The sequence below is a fragment of the Vigna angularis genome, chromosome 2, assembly GCF_016808095.1.
Source record: "Vigna angularis cultivar LongXiaoDou No.4 chromosome 2, ASM1680809v1, whole genome shotgun sequence".
Classification (NCBI taxonomy): Eukaryota; Viridiplantae; Streptophyta; class Magnoliopsida; order Fabales; family Fabaceae; genus Vigna; species Vigna angularis.
In genome coordinates, this window is record NC_068971.1 from 27533839 (window position 1) to 27548531 (window position 14693).

Here is a 14693-nt window from a genome sequence, read left to right on the forward strand (position 1 = left end):
TTCATTCTATATTGGGAAACATTCAAGAAACTACGAATCTTAGAGGACAGGATGTGCCCACACATCGATGAGCTTGTCAGATATATAGAGAGTGGAAACTCGGGGATATATATACCTATACACCATGTTTGGTGAAGGTCAGAACACTAGGACGATATTCATAAGGTACCTTGTAGTTGATGCATGCACTTCTTACAACATCCTCCTAGGATGCCCCTCCATAAACATGTCATGAGCTATCGTATCAACACCTCTCTTAGCTATGAATTTATCATCCTCAACGGAAGACATTATCATGGTTCATGTGAACTGGAAAATAAGACGAGAATCCTACATCGCCAATTTGTAGCTCCCAGCCCCATAAATTCTGCATTCCTTTAACAATGTAGAAAAAGTTGTTTCCCAGTATGAGCTCAAGGCAAAGGATCTTGATCCAATGGTAGAGGATGAAGATCGCGTTAAGCCAATAGGGAACACCAAGTCCCTCTTGATGATGTCAAGAAAGTCTTAAAAAATGGGTACCATTCTTTAGGGGTAAGATGAGGAAACTTTGGCCATTGTTCTTAAGGACAACATTAGGTCATTCTCCTAGATAACAATAAAGCTACTTGACATAGATTCTAGCATAGCATGTTGCAAGCTATCAACTTTCAAGGAAGCTAGACCTATGACACAAATAAAGAGGAAACTAGAGGAGGAGAAGAGAGAAGTCACTAAGGTGAAGGTGGATAAACTCTTATAAGTTGGCTTCATCCAAGAAGCACACTATACAACATGGTGAACGAACATAGTCTTAGTTCACAAATCTAATAATAAATAACGCTTGTGCACGGACTATACCGACCTAAACAATGTTTGTCCCAAGGATGCATACCCTCTACTCAACATAGATTTATTGGTGGATGGGGTAGCATGTCATGGCATACTTAGCTTCTTAGATGCTTACTCATGGTATAATCAGATACCCATAGATCCTAGAGATAAGTTGAAAATGACATTCATGACTGAGAGTGCTAACTTTTATTATGAAGTCATGCCTTTTGGTCTAGAATACATAAGAGCCACCTACCAAAGGCTCATGGATCAAATGCTCAAGGGCCTATTAAGCCGAAGCGTTGAAGTTTATATCGATGACCTAGTCATCAAGTCCAATTCGCTACAACATGTTCAAGACTTAGCTGAGGTCTTCTCTACTTTACAAATATACATTATAAGGCTTAACCTAGACAAATGTATGTTTGGAGTAAATGATGGAAAGTTTATAGGGTTTATGTTAAAAAATAAAGGGATCAAAGCCAATTTCGACAAATGTCAAACGATTATCAACATGTGAAGCCTGAGGAACGTCAAGGAAGTTCCAAATCCGATATGAGCCAAGAAGGATGATAAAAGCCCAAACTCAGAGTTGGACATTTAATTGGAGAGTATCAAGTTATAGGAAAATTGTTACTTTAATATTATCACATTTTAAAGATGATGTTAAAGGGGTTTGAAGAATTCCAAGTAAAGCATGTTCCTAGAGTCAACAATAGCAAAACTGATATACTTTCTAAGTTAGCTAGCATTAATAACAAATGCAAGTATTGTTAGTGTTGCAACATGAGTTGTCAACATTGTCCACCAAGACCAACAAATGCATGTCAATTGAAAACATGAGAAGTTGGATGACACCCATCAAACATTTTCTAAAGATAGGAGATTGGCCGGAAAATGCTAAGAAAAGACTATGAAAAAATGACGACCAGGTATACATTGATTAGAGATGAACTCTTCAGAAGAGGGTTATCTTCATTACTACTCAAGTGAGTTAACCCCTCATAGACATACTAAATTATGTGATAGTTATACAAGGGAGTGTGCGGGTGTCACTCGGGAGCAAGAGTAGTGACAATTAGGATCTTGAAGGCCGAATATTATTGGCCCACTATGATGGCTGATTCCACCAAGTATGTTAAGAAATGCATGTACTATATGTTGTAGAGGCTAACAATAAAAGAATAAAGATCACGAACAAAGAATTTCCCGATTCGTGTAGATCATTGTCTTTAAGGACTTATCTACGGTGTATTGCGCAAGCCCCCTAGGATACAACAGGAACTTCTCATAATTTCTGAGGATCTCAAAACTAGCAAGGATATCTAAAAAGAGAATAAAATAAACCCATAATGTTTTTAGGAAAAGAAGAAAAGAGAAAAAATGAAACCAAGAAAAGAGAGAATGAGAAAAGAATGGTTTCTGATGATGTTTTTTGGAGTGACTGAAGTGCTCTATTTATAGAGCTGGGGAACCAGGCCCATGATCCAAAACATTCAAAATATTTACTATTAAAAAATTATTTTTAATAAAATAAAAGGAACGTTGAAACCAAAATCTAAACGTTGGCAGCGTGCATTTTGGGAAATATCTTCAAAGTAAAATGTTGGAAGCACACGAAGTTTGCGGGAAAAGATTTTGTAATCCCTAGCTTTACGATTTGATCACGTAATCTTCAAAACGTTTTCTCTGATAAACTTTTGCAATATATAGGCTTTTTTAATAACCATCCCCACATATTGCAAAAGTCGAGAAAGAAAAGAAAATTTCTTGGGTTTTAGAAGATGTAAAGTTTCAGAGCTGGTATAGCAGGCTATATGAATGAGTCATAGATCAAGAAACTTAACACACAATGCAGTTGGTATAGCAAGCTATATGAACCAAAGACACTGTGTGTTAGAGGTTTATCAATCATAGTACACCCTACAATCCTTGATGTTATCGTTGTGATGCGCTTACTAGGCAATGCGTGTGCCCGGTATTCATGAGTGTTATAAAGATCATGCCAAGATCTCATGCAAGCGACCCTACTTGACACTCATATAGGTGATTTCATCAAGTGTATGCTGCAAATCATACACCACCCGTGGAGGATATGGAGATCATTAAAAACTTTGTTTAATCAGAAAGTTTAACCTCTTAAATATGCAGTCTCTAGCACTTTCACACACACTGTAGGAAAGGGACATATTTGATTTAAAATCAAACTAGTGATATTAGAACTAACAAGTGACTTGTTTTTACTTGTATGAACCTTATTCATGGGATCTCCAATCACAAAGGCTGGGTTACAATCACCTGTTTGTTTGCTAGTGGCTTAAGTCTCATTCCCCTCGATGTTTCTAAAATTTTATTTCTTCCCAAGGGTTTTTTAGAGGATCTGCTAGATTCCGGTCCGACTTCACATAGCCAGTGGAAATAGTTCCACTCTTTAGCAGTTGCTTCACCAAATTGTGTCTCAATTGGATATGTCTATTCTTTCCATTATAATTCTTGTTTTTAGCTATTAGTCATTGCCGATTGGCAATCATAGTGTATTGACACCGATGTGATTGGTTTCATTGCTAGTGAAATATTTGCTAAGAAGTTTTTCAGTCACTCAACCTCACTACCAACCATCTAAAGAGCGACAAACTCAGATTTTATTATTAACCTTGCAATAATTGTTTGTCTGGCTTATCTCTATGTAATCGCACCACCCCAAGTGTGAATACATAACCACTAGTGGATTTTGTTTCATTTGAATCAGAGATCCAGTTAGCATCATTGTACCCTTATAGTATAACGGGAAATCCATTGTATTCAATGGTAATCCATTGAATCTCTTAAGTATCTCATAAGCCTGAAAAGTGCATCCCAGTGTTCTTGATTTGGACATTGAGTGTACCTACTCAGTCTACCTACTGCATAAGCAATATCAGGTCTAGAAAAGTTCATCAAGTGCGGTAAGTTCCCAGTTATATGGGCATACTGATGATGAGATACAAATTCTCCTCTATTTTTCATTAATTTAAAGTTAACATCATAAGGGGTACTCATAGGTTTGAAATCATAATATCCAAACTTCTTAAGAAGTTTCTCAATGTATTGTTCTTGGGATGGTAATATATTATTTCCCTTCCTTATGATTCTAACACCTAAAATTACATTAGTTTCACCCATGTCTTTCATTTCAAAGTTCGATTCTGGAAACAATTTAGTTCTAGCAACAATCTCATTACATGTACCAAAAGTTAACATGTCATCCACATACAAACATATAATGACACAATCACCATTTTCAAATTTAGAGTACACACATTTATCAACATCATTAGGTGAAAAACCATCACATAGCAATACATTATCTAGTTTTTCAAGCCACTGTTTTGGTGCTTGTTTCAACCCATACAAAGATTTTAAAAGTTTACATACTTTATTCTCTTGACTTGGTACAACACACCCTTCAGGTTGAGTCATATAAATTTCCTCTCTGAATCACCATTCAACAAGGCAGTTTTAACATCCATTTGGTGAATTACTAGCTTATGGATGACTATTAAGGCTAACAATTCTCGAATAGAGGAAATCCTAGTCATATGGGTAAAAGTATCAAAGTAATCTATGTTGGGTTTTTGAGTAAAACATTTTGCTACTAATCTTGCCATATACTTCTCTATAGATCCATCAAGATGATACTTTTTCTTAAAGATCTGCTTACAACTAATGAGTTTTGCTCCTTTAGGCAAATATACTAAGGTCCAAGTATTATTTTTCTAAATTTATTCAATTTCAGTCTTAATGGTTTTATCCCACTGTTTTGCATCAGGAGCACTAATGACTTCTACAAAGCTACTTGGATCATTATCAACTAGATAGCTAAAGAAATCATTTCCAAATCAAGTTTCCTTCCTCTGGTTTTTACTTCTTCTTAATTCCTCACACAAGACATCACTATTATTATTATCTACAGGTTGAGACGTTTCACTAACCTTTAAAGGAAAAACATATTAAAAAAACTCAGTATTTTTCGTCTCCATTATAGAATTACTTTCAAGTATATCACTTTTAAGAAATAAAAACCTATAGGAAGCATTATGTTCAACATAGCCTAAGAACATTCAATCAGATGTTTTAGAGCCCATTTTCCTTTTCTTTAGATCGAGTAATATCACCTTAGCTAGGCACCCCCACACTCTTAGATATTTAAGGTTAGGTTGATAACCTCTCCACAACTCATAGGGAGTTTTACCAGTTTTCTTATGAGGTATTTTATTTTGTAAAAAACACGTAGTAAGTAAGGCTTCTCCCCAAAGGTTATCAGATGCACTAGAACTAATAAGCATCACATTCATCATCTCCTTAAGAGTTTTATTCTTTTTCTTAGCTACTCTCCATTAGATTCAGGTGAATATGGTGGGGTTATTTCATGGATGATACCTTCTTTAACACAAAAGTTATTAAACAACACATATTCACCACCTCTATCTGATCTAATCCTCTTAATTTTCTTATTTAATTGATTTTCTACTTCTGCTTTATAGGTTAGAAACACATTAAAGGCTTCATCTTTATGTTTGATTAGATACATTTTAGTGTATCTAGAATAATGATCTATAAAAGTTACAAAATAATTTTTATCTCCTCTAGACATGGTTTGTTTTAAATCAGCTAGATCAATATGAATTAACCCTAACAATTCAGTTTGACGATCTATAGAATAACATGTTTTCTTGGTTATTTTAGATTCTACACATATATCACATTTACTACTTTGTTTATCATGCATATTAATTAATCATAGTCGTTGTAACTTCATAACATAGGAAGAATTTAGATGTCCTAATCTAGCTTGCCATATATCATATTAGTCAACAATATTTGCAGAAGAAGATGATTCATTAATATCCTTTCCCCACAAAAACATTATATTTTGTCATTACAATTTTTTCAGACTCGAATGACACTTTAACCCTCACTTTTCCCAGTAGTGCTACAGAGATTAAATTAACTTTGATTGATGGCACATGTAGCACATCACTCAAGGCCAGAATCTTTCCAGATGTGAGTTTGAGAAGAACTTTCCATTTTCCCAAAACAGGAGTGGTCGTGGAATCACCAAGGTAGACGTGTTCTTCTCCATCCCGTACACTAGTGTAAGAGGTAAAGGCACTTCTGTTTGCACAGATATGCCTGATAGCACTAGAGTTTACCACTCATTTGCTCACATTGGTCATCAAATTTACTTGAGAAACGACCGCAACAATAATGTTGTCTCTTTCGGCTATATTTGTCCTAAGAGGATTTTCGTTTCTTGCTCTACGCCTGCACTGTGATGCATGATGGCCCGACTTTCCACATACGAAGCAATTTTCTTTCTTCTTAAAGGCGGGGTTAGATGCGTTGGGGATATATTTTTGAAAATTATTTTTCTTATTGTGATCAGGCTTGTGTTCGTACCTTTTCGGAGCAAATATGTCTTCTATCATGTTTGCTTTTGCAGACAAAGCTTTGGCCCTTGCAGCAGTACACTCTTTCTTGTTGGTATCTTCAATAATTATGTGAGTGATCAGCTCTGAAAGTGACATTTGCTTGTGTCTGTGTTTCAGTTGTTACTTATAATCAGTTAAGGAAGGCGATCGTTTCTCGATCAAAAGCTCTGAAACAAACTCATATGGTAGAAGAACATTCTCCACTTTTATATCTTCTAGTAGCTTATGGTACTCATTGATTTGCGACTTTATGTCCTTGTCTTTAACCATTTCCCAACGATAGGAACTCCCAATAATGAACTTTTGTCTGACTATATCTTCAGTAGTGTATTTGAGATTCAACGAATCTCAAATGTCTTTTGCTTCCTTATAGGAACAGTACACATCGAACAAATCGTTAAAGAGTGCACTAAGTAAAGTATTACGACATACCTTGTTTGCATGAACCCAATCTTCAACTTGTTTCAGATTTGGAGGGAGACTAGAGTCAGGTTTTGGAGATGAAAGAGCAAAGGCGACTCCGTACATGTCTAAGAGGGTTGACACATGTTCTTACCAGCTCCGAAAATTCTGACCAGAGAAGACTTCGATTTTTGATAGCTCCGGGAAAGGTTTCGCGAAGACCGTCTAAGTTCTGGAAACAATATTTTGATTCTCCAAGATTGAGTTGTTCTTGTCAGCCATAAGTTCTGAAGATTGTTGTAGAGGATGACAATAAAAGAATAAAGATCACAAACAAAGGATTTCCCGAGGCGTGTAGATTATTGTCCTTAAGGACTTATCCACGGTGTATTACACAAGTCCCCAAGGATACAACAGGAACTTCTCATAATTTTTTAGGTTCTCAAAACTAGCAAGAATCTCTAAAAAGAGAATAAAATAAACCCATAATATTTTTAGAAAAAGAAGAAAAGAGAAAGAATGAAACCAAGAGAAGAGAGAAGGAGAGAAGAATGGTTTATGATGATGTGTTTTGGAGTGAATAAAGTGCTCTATTTATAGAACTGAAACCCAAACTCATCATTCAAAATATCTACTATTAAAAATAATTTTAAATAAAATAAAAGAAACGTTGAAACCAAAATCTAGACATTGGTAGCGTGCATTTGGAAAATATTTTTATAGCAAAACGTTGGAAGTAAGTGAAGCTTGCGGAAAAGATTTTGTAATTCTTAGCTTTACAATTTGACCAACGATCTTCAAAATTGTTTTCTCTGATAAACTTTTGCGATATATAAACTTTTTTAATAATACTATATATAGAATAATTCTTTTATAACCTTAATATTTATTGATAGCAATTGACTTAACGTTAAAATGTCTTTGCAGACTCCCACGCCGAGGTCAACTCACCTTTACCATAGAGAACATATGGACATCAATAGGAAATGATGCATGTCATGAAGGTAGAGTGAATACATTAAAACTTCTTAGTACACCTTGGCTTAATAAAAAGAATAGTATGCTTCTAAGTATATCTAATAGGTTTATCAAGAACTTTAAACATAAGGAAAATATCACTTTATTTGTGATTATGAGTATAAATTTTTTCAACTAAAATTTGTTAAGATAAATCATGAAATAATTGACTTATTTATGAAGACATTGTCCGTAAAATGTTTTGAAATCAATAAATCAAACTTTAGTATCAATATTATTTATTTTTTTGACGCATGATTGATCACGCGATAAGTTTAAATATGTATGTGTTTAAATAACATGTGAGAAGTTTATTTCCATAATTGTTTCTAAAAAAATAGATAAAATAAATAATTGGTTTAATATAATAGATATTAACAGATTTGATATAAAGAGAAAACTATACTTTTACAAATTATGTTAATTTTATTTAAATTTTGTTAAAAGTTAATATTTTTTAAATTAATTATATGTTAACTTTATTTGTTTTTATTTAATAAACATGTGATAATTACTAAAAAGACAAACACATATCTAGTTATTCCAACCTTTTAATAAAATTAATTTATGTATTAAAATTATAATATTTTTTTATGATACTAAACACAAAATGGATAATGAAGTCCCTCTTTATCCAAATAAATATGTTTTGAAAAAAAAAAAGATAAAATTTTACTTGCTAAGTACCTTTCTTTTATTAATCAATCATATACTTGATAAGATATATATAAAAAGTAAAATAAATATAAACAACAAAAATAAACACCAGACCAAAATCATGTAACCGATGGATTTTACCGTTACAGGTCGCAGTCCCAATAAACTATATACTTGATAGATTTATTTTTTATAATTATATTTTATATGTTTTATTTTGAATCATATCTATATTAAAAAAATTTAAAATATCTTTCGTTGATTTTAGCGAAAATATTATACTATATTAAAATTTGCAGAACCTCTGTTACTCCAGTTAGTTTGCCCCAACGGTGATGGCGTCAAAAGGTTCAACACCTCCGTATCCCAGTGCTGCTAGAATCGCCGATTCTCAGTGTTTTCCGCAATACACCGCTTCTCTCAAATGTCAGTACTCTTGTTGCTCTCCTCCTTCATCCTTTACATTTTTTTTCTTTTTCACTTTTACTTTTCAAATTGATCAGGCTACGGTTTCTGATGATTGATGTTCTAATTGAATTTGAAATGGCCGTAGAATGTCTTATCTTTTGGATATAAGTGCGTAATTTCCGTACCTCAGATATATATGTATTTTTAAAATAATTTAGGTATCACAGTTTTGGTGATTTCGATTGGGAATTAGTGGATTCAGTCAAGTGGAAATCAAGTAGTTATCTTTTCAAGAATGAAAGAAGGAAAAAGATGTAAAAGAAAATTGAAGGAACCTGGGTAAGAACATTCAGTTTAGTTGACATGGTGGATGAAATGGAAAATTAAATATTGTTGAAAATAACTTGATCTCCATCAACATAATTTATGATCCTCTGAACTATTCGTCTGTGTAATAGGCTTCATTTTTTCTATGCTAAATATTTTGTATGACCATACCGCAGATTATAAAATTTATTTGCTTAGCTATATCTGTTTTTGTTCTTTTATAACATTATTCGAGAATAAGATTTTGGGCCTTCCTAATGTATTAGGTTGTGTTGTCGAACTTTCATATCATACTCTTTATTGTAGTGAGTGCCTTCTTCTGATTGATGATTGAATTAAGCATAAATGTTGAGTAATTGTTGGACCAGGGCAACTGTTGATGGTATACCTAAGGAGTGACAGTTCAGAGTTATGTGATTATTTTGAATGTTGCACATTTCCTTTATGGGATCATATCGACCTTGAGCTATTCAGCCAATTATCAGTGTATCTTACACTCTTTTTAAACATTTCCAGGTTTAGAAAAATTTAATTCTGATAAGAGTAAATGTCAAGAACATTTTGATGTTTACAAGGAGTGCAAGAAAAAAGAGGTAACAGAAGTTATAGCATCTTGTTTTTTGTATTGTTTTACATTTTTCAATATTTTGAAAGTGTTTATATGGATCCTAGGAGGATTAAGTGTTTCAAATGAATTGTGTATCTCTGCTGAAATGGGATGCTGGTATACAAAACAAGGAATCTGTCATGTTGGCTGAGCATATTTAGTTTTCTGTCAGCACAGAATTGTTCAGCCGTTAAGCATAATTTCTCCTTCCTTTGTCCATGTTCTCTCTTTCTCCACACTACCTTCAGAATGTTTACTGGGGCATAAATATTTGTAGGTTCCTCAGAAACACGGGGAAGAAAATTAGTTTTCATGGTGACTTAGCTTTAGAGCAACCTGGCTGAGCTAGTTACTTAAAGTTCAATCAGTCAATCTTTACATCAAATGGGCAATTAGCAGCGGAGCCTTGTCAGATCAAATTATGAAACTAATGGCATGACATATATATAATACAAAAAGAGGTTTTCAAAACATCATGTTATTCAATGCTTGTGATTTTAAATCACATGTTATAGTTTTTTACCAAATCTCTTATTATTTGAATCATAATAACCTCATCTAGCTTTGCAAAATTTTATGATGTAATATTTGTTATTTGGTTGGGTTGGGTCATTATTGTTTTCACTGATTCATTGTTTTAATGTGATTGTTGAAATCAGTTATAACATGGAAATATGTAAATTGGGGCTGGTTACTATGATTAATCTTTAGTGGGAATAGATTGTAACAAGGTATTTTAGGGAACTTGGTGTATGAAAATAATGCATTGGTGGCTAAATATGTTACTTTAGAGTGTAATTCTCTATGACGATAGGTAATCCGTAATAAACATGATTTCTATCACAATTAGCAGGGAAATTATTAAGGTTTTGCTTCTTCTAAACTAAATCTTATGGGGTTTGGTAATCTGCAGCAAACATGATTTTGATAAAAATGAGTACGAAACTTACCTCTTAAGTTTATGCCTCTTTTAAAACACATGTCATGTAGGGCTTGAATTATGGTTTGATAAGTACTTCTAATTGCATCTTACAATCCATTGAACAAATAGTGCAATAAACACTGGTGTACGATCCATTGCTACCTTTGTGACTGTTCGTCAACTTAAATAGGCAGCTCCGAACTGATGGAATACAAGGTTTTTTTAAGTTTGGGCATTTTAAAATAATACTGAACAGGGCGTAGGGTTAAAAATGTACCATTTGATTCACCAAAAATGGGCGAGTGTTATATATTTAAGTTCCTTTTGTGGCCTAGTGGTCAGATGCTCAAATCCTATTAACAGCTTCTCTACATGTGGGAGTTGAGGCTGTAAAATCCAGAAAATAATAAAATGGGGTATAGAATAAAATAAAAATGAGTTAGTCTTGTATGGATAGGTGTTGAAATTGTTGGAGGAATAAACTAACTTATAAATTTGTGCTGTTATAGAAACACACGGCTGCAGCTCAATGTTCATCTTTATCTTTATTGTTTAACACTGTTAATTCCCCTACTCAAATCCCCCTCCTGGTTTGCCCCTGAATTTTAAAATGGAGTTAGAGCTTGATATATCTTCCTTGGGAACCATTGCATCTCTTCTTCTTCTGTAAACAGTACTCAGTACTCATCTTTCAGGGAATTTTTTTTATTGCTGCAATTTCATTGTCAAAATATTCTTTTCAGAGTCGAACCAGTTTCTATTCAAGTTGATGTCATTATCCATAACTGTTACCAGTTTCTTCATTTTAAATAATATTCAGTTTATGAAGGTCTATTACTGGACACTGCCAGCAGTCAACAAGTTTTGTCATGCGTAAATTTTATTGGTTCTCATTTGTTCTCACACCTTAGAAAACGTAGGTCTGTGCCAATCACGACAGCCTTCTCTGATAGGTGAGATAACTGAAGGATATTCTAACTAGGAATGATCATGAGGTCACCTGACCAACGTTACCCGGGCTAAAATTTAGTTAAGTTGGGTTAATAGGTTGAATGAATTTCAAAATGTATGAAGTAGAAGTAACCGGTTGTATTTGGAAATTTTGTACCCAACCAACCTACCAAAAGCACTTGATATATGTAATTATCTTTAATCTTCAACTTTATTTCTCTATTCTTTTCAAGATCCAACTTTTGATATAAGATATCAGTTTTCTTTCAACTTTATAATTGTCAGATTTTTTTTTCCTATTCTTTGTGGGTTATTTTTTCCAGTTTTCTGTTTTATTTATTTTTAAATATTTACTCCAGCGAGAACCCAAATTGATTCTTATGGGGTCAGGTTAACATCTATTTGAATAGCCATAACTTCAACCGATCAATTTTATCAGTTTGTGTTCAAGATTTTCCTGAACTTGGATCCAATCAATGATCACTCCTATCCACAGTCTCTTACTGAGTATTATTAGTTAAGAAACCATATTACTGTCATTTTGGATTCTTTATCATTATCTCCTGTATTGTGTTCTCATTCTAAACATGTTTTATGATAGAATATAGTGGTATCAGTTGGTCGATTTAGCCAATTCCACCTAGTGTGAGAAAGGGTTTGTTGGTTGTTTTATTCTTATTATGAATTTCAGTTTGCCTGCATGTTTCCATTTGGTTACACGAGATATAAAAATAAATGTTTAACTCAAGGCATCGCATAAATTAAATGGTCGTAATATCTCTCTTAAGGATACAATGAATTTCGTTGCAGTACTAGTTTAGCTTGGCACTGTTGCATTTGTTGAGATATAATCGTATTAACTGCACATATATCCATGAATACATTGGAACTATGGCCAAGTCTTCCTCTGTTTTCTTTGACATAAATGCGCCGACTAACTCAGATCTAATATTGTTTCTAAAATTAATTTTCATTGTATTACCCATTGCTTGATAATGCTGCTTAAAATGTTTTGACCAGTTCCTTCACCTTGTTTAACAGAGGGAAGCACGATTGGAACGAAATAAAAATCGGTCCCTCTTCTCATGAAACCCTGGCTGGGATTTTACTGATTGTATCATAGAAAACAAAATCAAGACTTCACCAGGTCACTGGTTCACCTATTATAGCACTGAGGTTATGAAACTTTCTGAAACTGCTGCGAGATGATGTTCCAATAAATGTGTACAATGGTATTCTACACTATGCCCTTTTTGTCTCAATTCTTAGTTAGGTTCCTTTTTCTTTTCTTTTTTTTACTGCGGTTGTCTCATAGGGCCACTAGAGCAAAATGCATAGAAGTGTGTTAACGTCTGTTAAATTCTAGCAAGAAAATTTAAGTTAATCGGTGAGCACCAATGTTATTAATGGCAGTTAGCTAGCAGCAAGCGAATAATGGACTATGGCAAAAACATGGTAGCAATAAAAAACGCAAGTGACTAAGTAACATCTGTGCTCTATGAAATTGTGGATATTCTTGAGTCTAGCACATGGCGGAAACAATATTAGAATTCAGCAATAGCTAGAATGAACGTTTCTTTAGAGAACAATGCATCATCTTAAAGCATCACCTTACATGGAGAAACATAGATTGACTTAATTTTTGATACCTAAAGCTACTGAAGCATGCTTTTTCAGCACAATTTTTCTGGTTGCTTCTCCAAGTTTATAATACTTCCAATTTTGTCCTTTTTAAATATATCTAAATTAATAAAAATATTATTTTGACTTACACGTTCTAAAATGTTTTTTTTTTCCAAATTATGTAAATGACGGTTGCATTACGTAATTTTGAAATATGTATTCCATAATATCTTTTACTATTATTCTGAAATATATTTGATTATATTTCGGAATGTGTCTGACATTTGTTTGAATTGTGCATTCGGAACACTCCTTACCCTCTAATTTGTTATCCTGAATATGTAATCTAAGGTTTTTCTTCCTGCACCTCCGTAAAAAGTTGTCCTTTCCAAACTATCTTTCATTAAAAATATAATAATTTTTTTTACACACTATCTTTCATTAAAAATACAATAACACTTTTTAGACGTCTTTATTTTTAATACTTTTCGGTTGGATCTTTGGGAAGGTAAAAAATGTTCTCTCAGACACTTAATTTGAAATAAATAAAAAAATGTTTCATAAGATATTTTTAGATTCGAAAATATTTTTTGAAACCCTCGTTCTTTCAAATTTTGGATTACAATTTATCTTTTTCAAACAAGTGTGAATTGAAAATACTTTCCTATTTCGGAAGTATTTTTTAAAATACTCCAAACATCTTTTTTCCATGGTGGCAGGCAGCGCCTCTGTCGTAGCGTTTTCCACACTTGTCACATTAGGGCATCATCTTTCCTGTTTTTCTTCACATTTCTTCTTCTTCCCATACATTTCTCCCCACAACAGAGAAGATGAGGGACGCCATAGTAATGCTGGAAAGGTTGAGGAGTTCGCTGCAGACCTCCATTCACAGGGACTATCAATCCTTTCTCCTGAAAACGTTGATGCTCCCGTTAAAGCTCCTTCGCTCATTATCTTTGCAATGCCACCACCACGAACGCAAGATGCATCAGTGTAAAAGTGAATAAGCCCTTTAAATAGGCGTAAAAAAACTGACAATTCTCTCATGTTTAGGTAAGAAAAAAGATAAATGCAAAATTATTTTTATACTCATTCACTTTAATTGACCTACTCTGTTTTATTATAATCTTCACAATATTACAAATAAGTATTTTTAGTACTCTTGGTTTGAGTATTCATATCACTCTTGGTATTAGATTATCGCCCCTAGATTTTTCTTGGATATTCGCACCAATTTTTGTACTAGATTTCTCTTCAGTATTAGACTATCGTGTCCATATTTCTTTTGAGTATTTGCACCATTCCTAATACTAGACTATCACGCCTAGACTTTCCTTGTGTATTTGCATCACTATTGGTACTAGAATATCGCGCCTAGATTTCCCTTGAGTATTCGCACCACTCCTGGTAGTGAGGTTCAGAGGTTGGACGAGCTTTCTTGCTGGGTTGAGGAAACTCTTTGTTTGTGCTCTCGCTGGGCGAAGAGAGTAGCTCA

At 33.6% G+C, this 14693-nt stretch overlaps 1 protein-coding gene across 2 annotated transcripts; it reads left to right on the top strand.

The window, feature by feature from the left end:
* The first annotated feature begins 8614 nt into the window (after window positions 1-8614).
* On the top strand, window positions 8615-12820 carry LOC108328130 (cytochrome c oxidase-assembly factor COX23, mitochondrial). Of its 2 annotated transcripts, none has more exons than XM_052873926.1 (3): window positions 8615-8786; window positions 9612-9688; window positions 9980-12707. In XM_052873926.1, the coding sequence occupies exons 1-3, from the start codon at window positions 8696-8698 to the stop codon at window positions 10007-10009; spliced, it is 198 nt and encodes a 65-aa protein (XP_052729886.1). In that variant the 5' UTR covers window positions 8615-8695; the 3' UTR covers window positions 10010-12707. The 2 variants fall into 2 exon arrangements, with proteins under 2 accessions (XP_052729886.1, XP_017417429.1); XM_017561940.2 differs by having other exon boundaries at window positions 8626-8786; window positions 12617-12820.
* The last annotated feature ends 1873 nt before the right edge of the window (window positions 12821-14693 follow it).

Excerpts from the sequence above, each read along its gene's own strand:
- LOC108328130 (XM_017561940.2), top strand. The coding sequence starts at position 8,696 with ATGGCGTCAAAAGGTTCAACACCTCCGTATCCCAGTGCTGCTAGAATC. Across the intron at positions 8,787-9,611 it reads ATACACCGCTTCTCTCAAAT|GTTTAGAAAAATTTAATTCT; the intron begins GTCAGTACTCTT and ends AAACATTTCCAG. Across the intron at positions 9,689-12,616 it reads AGGAGTGCAAGAAAAAAGAG|AGGGAAGCACGATTGGAACG; the intron begins GTAACAGAAGTT and ends CTTGTTTAACAG.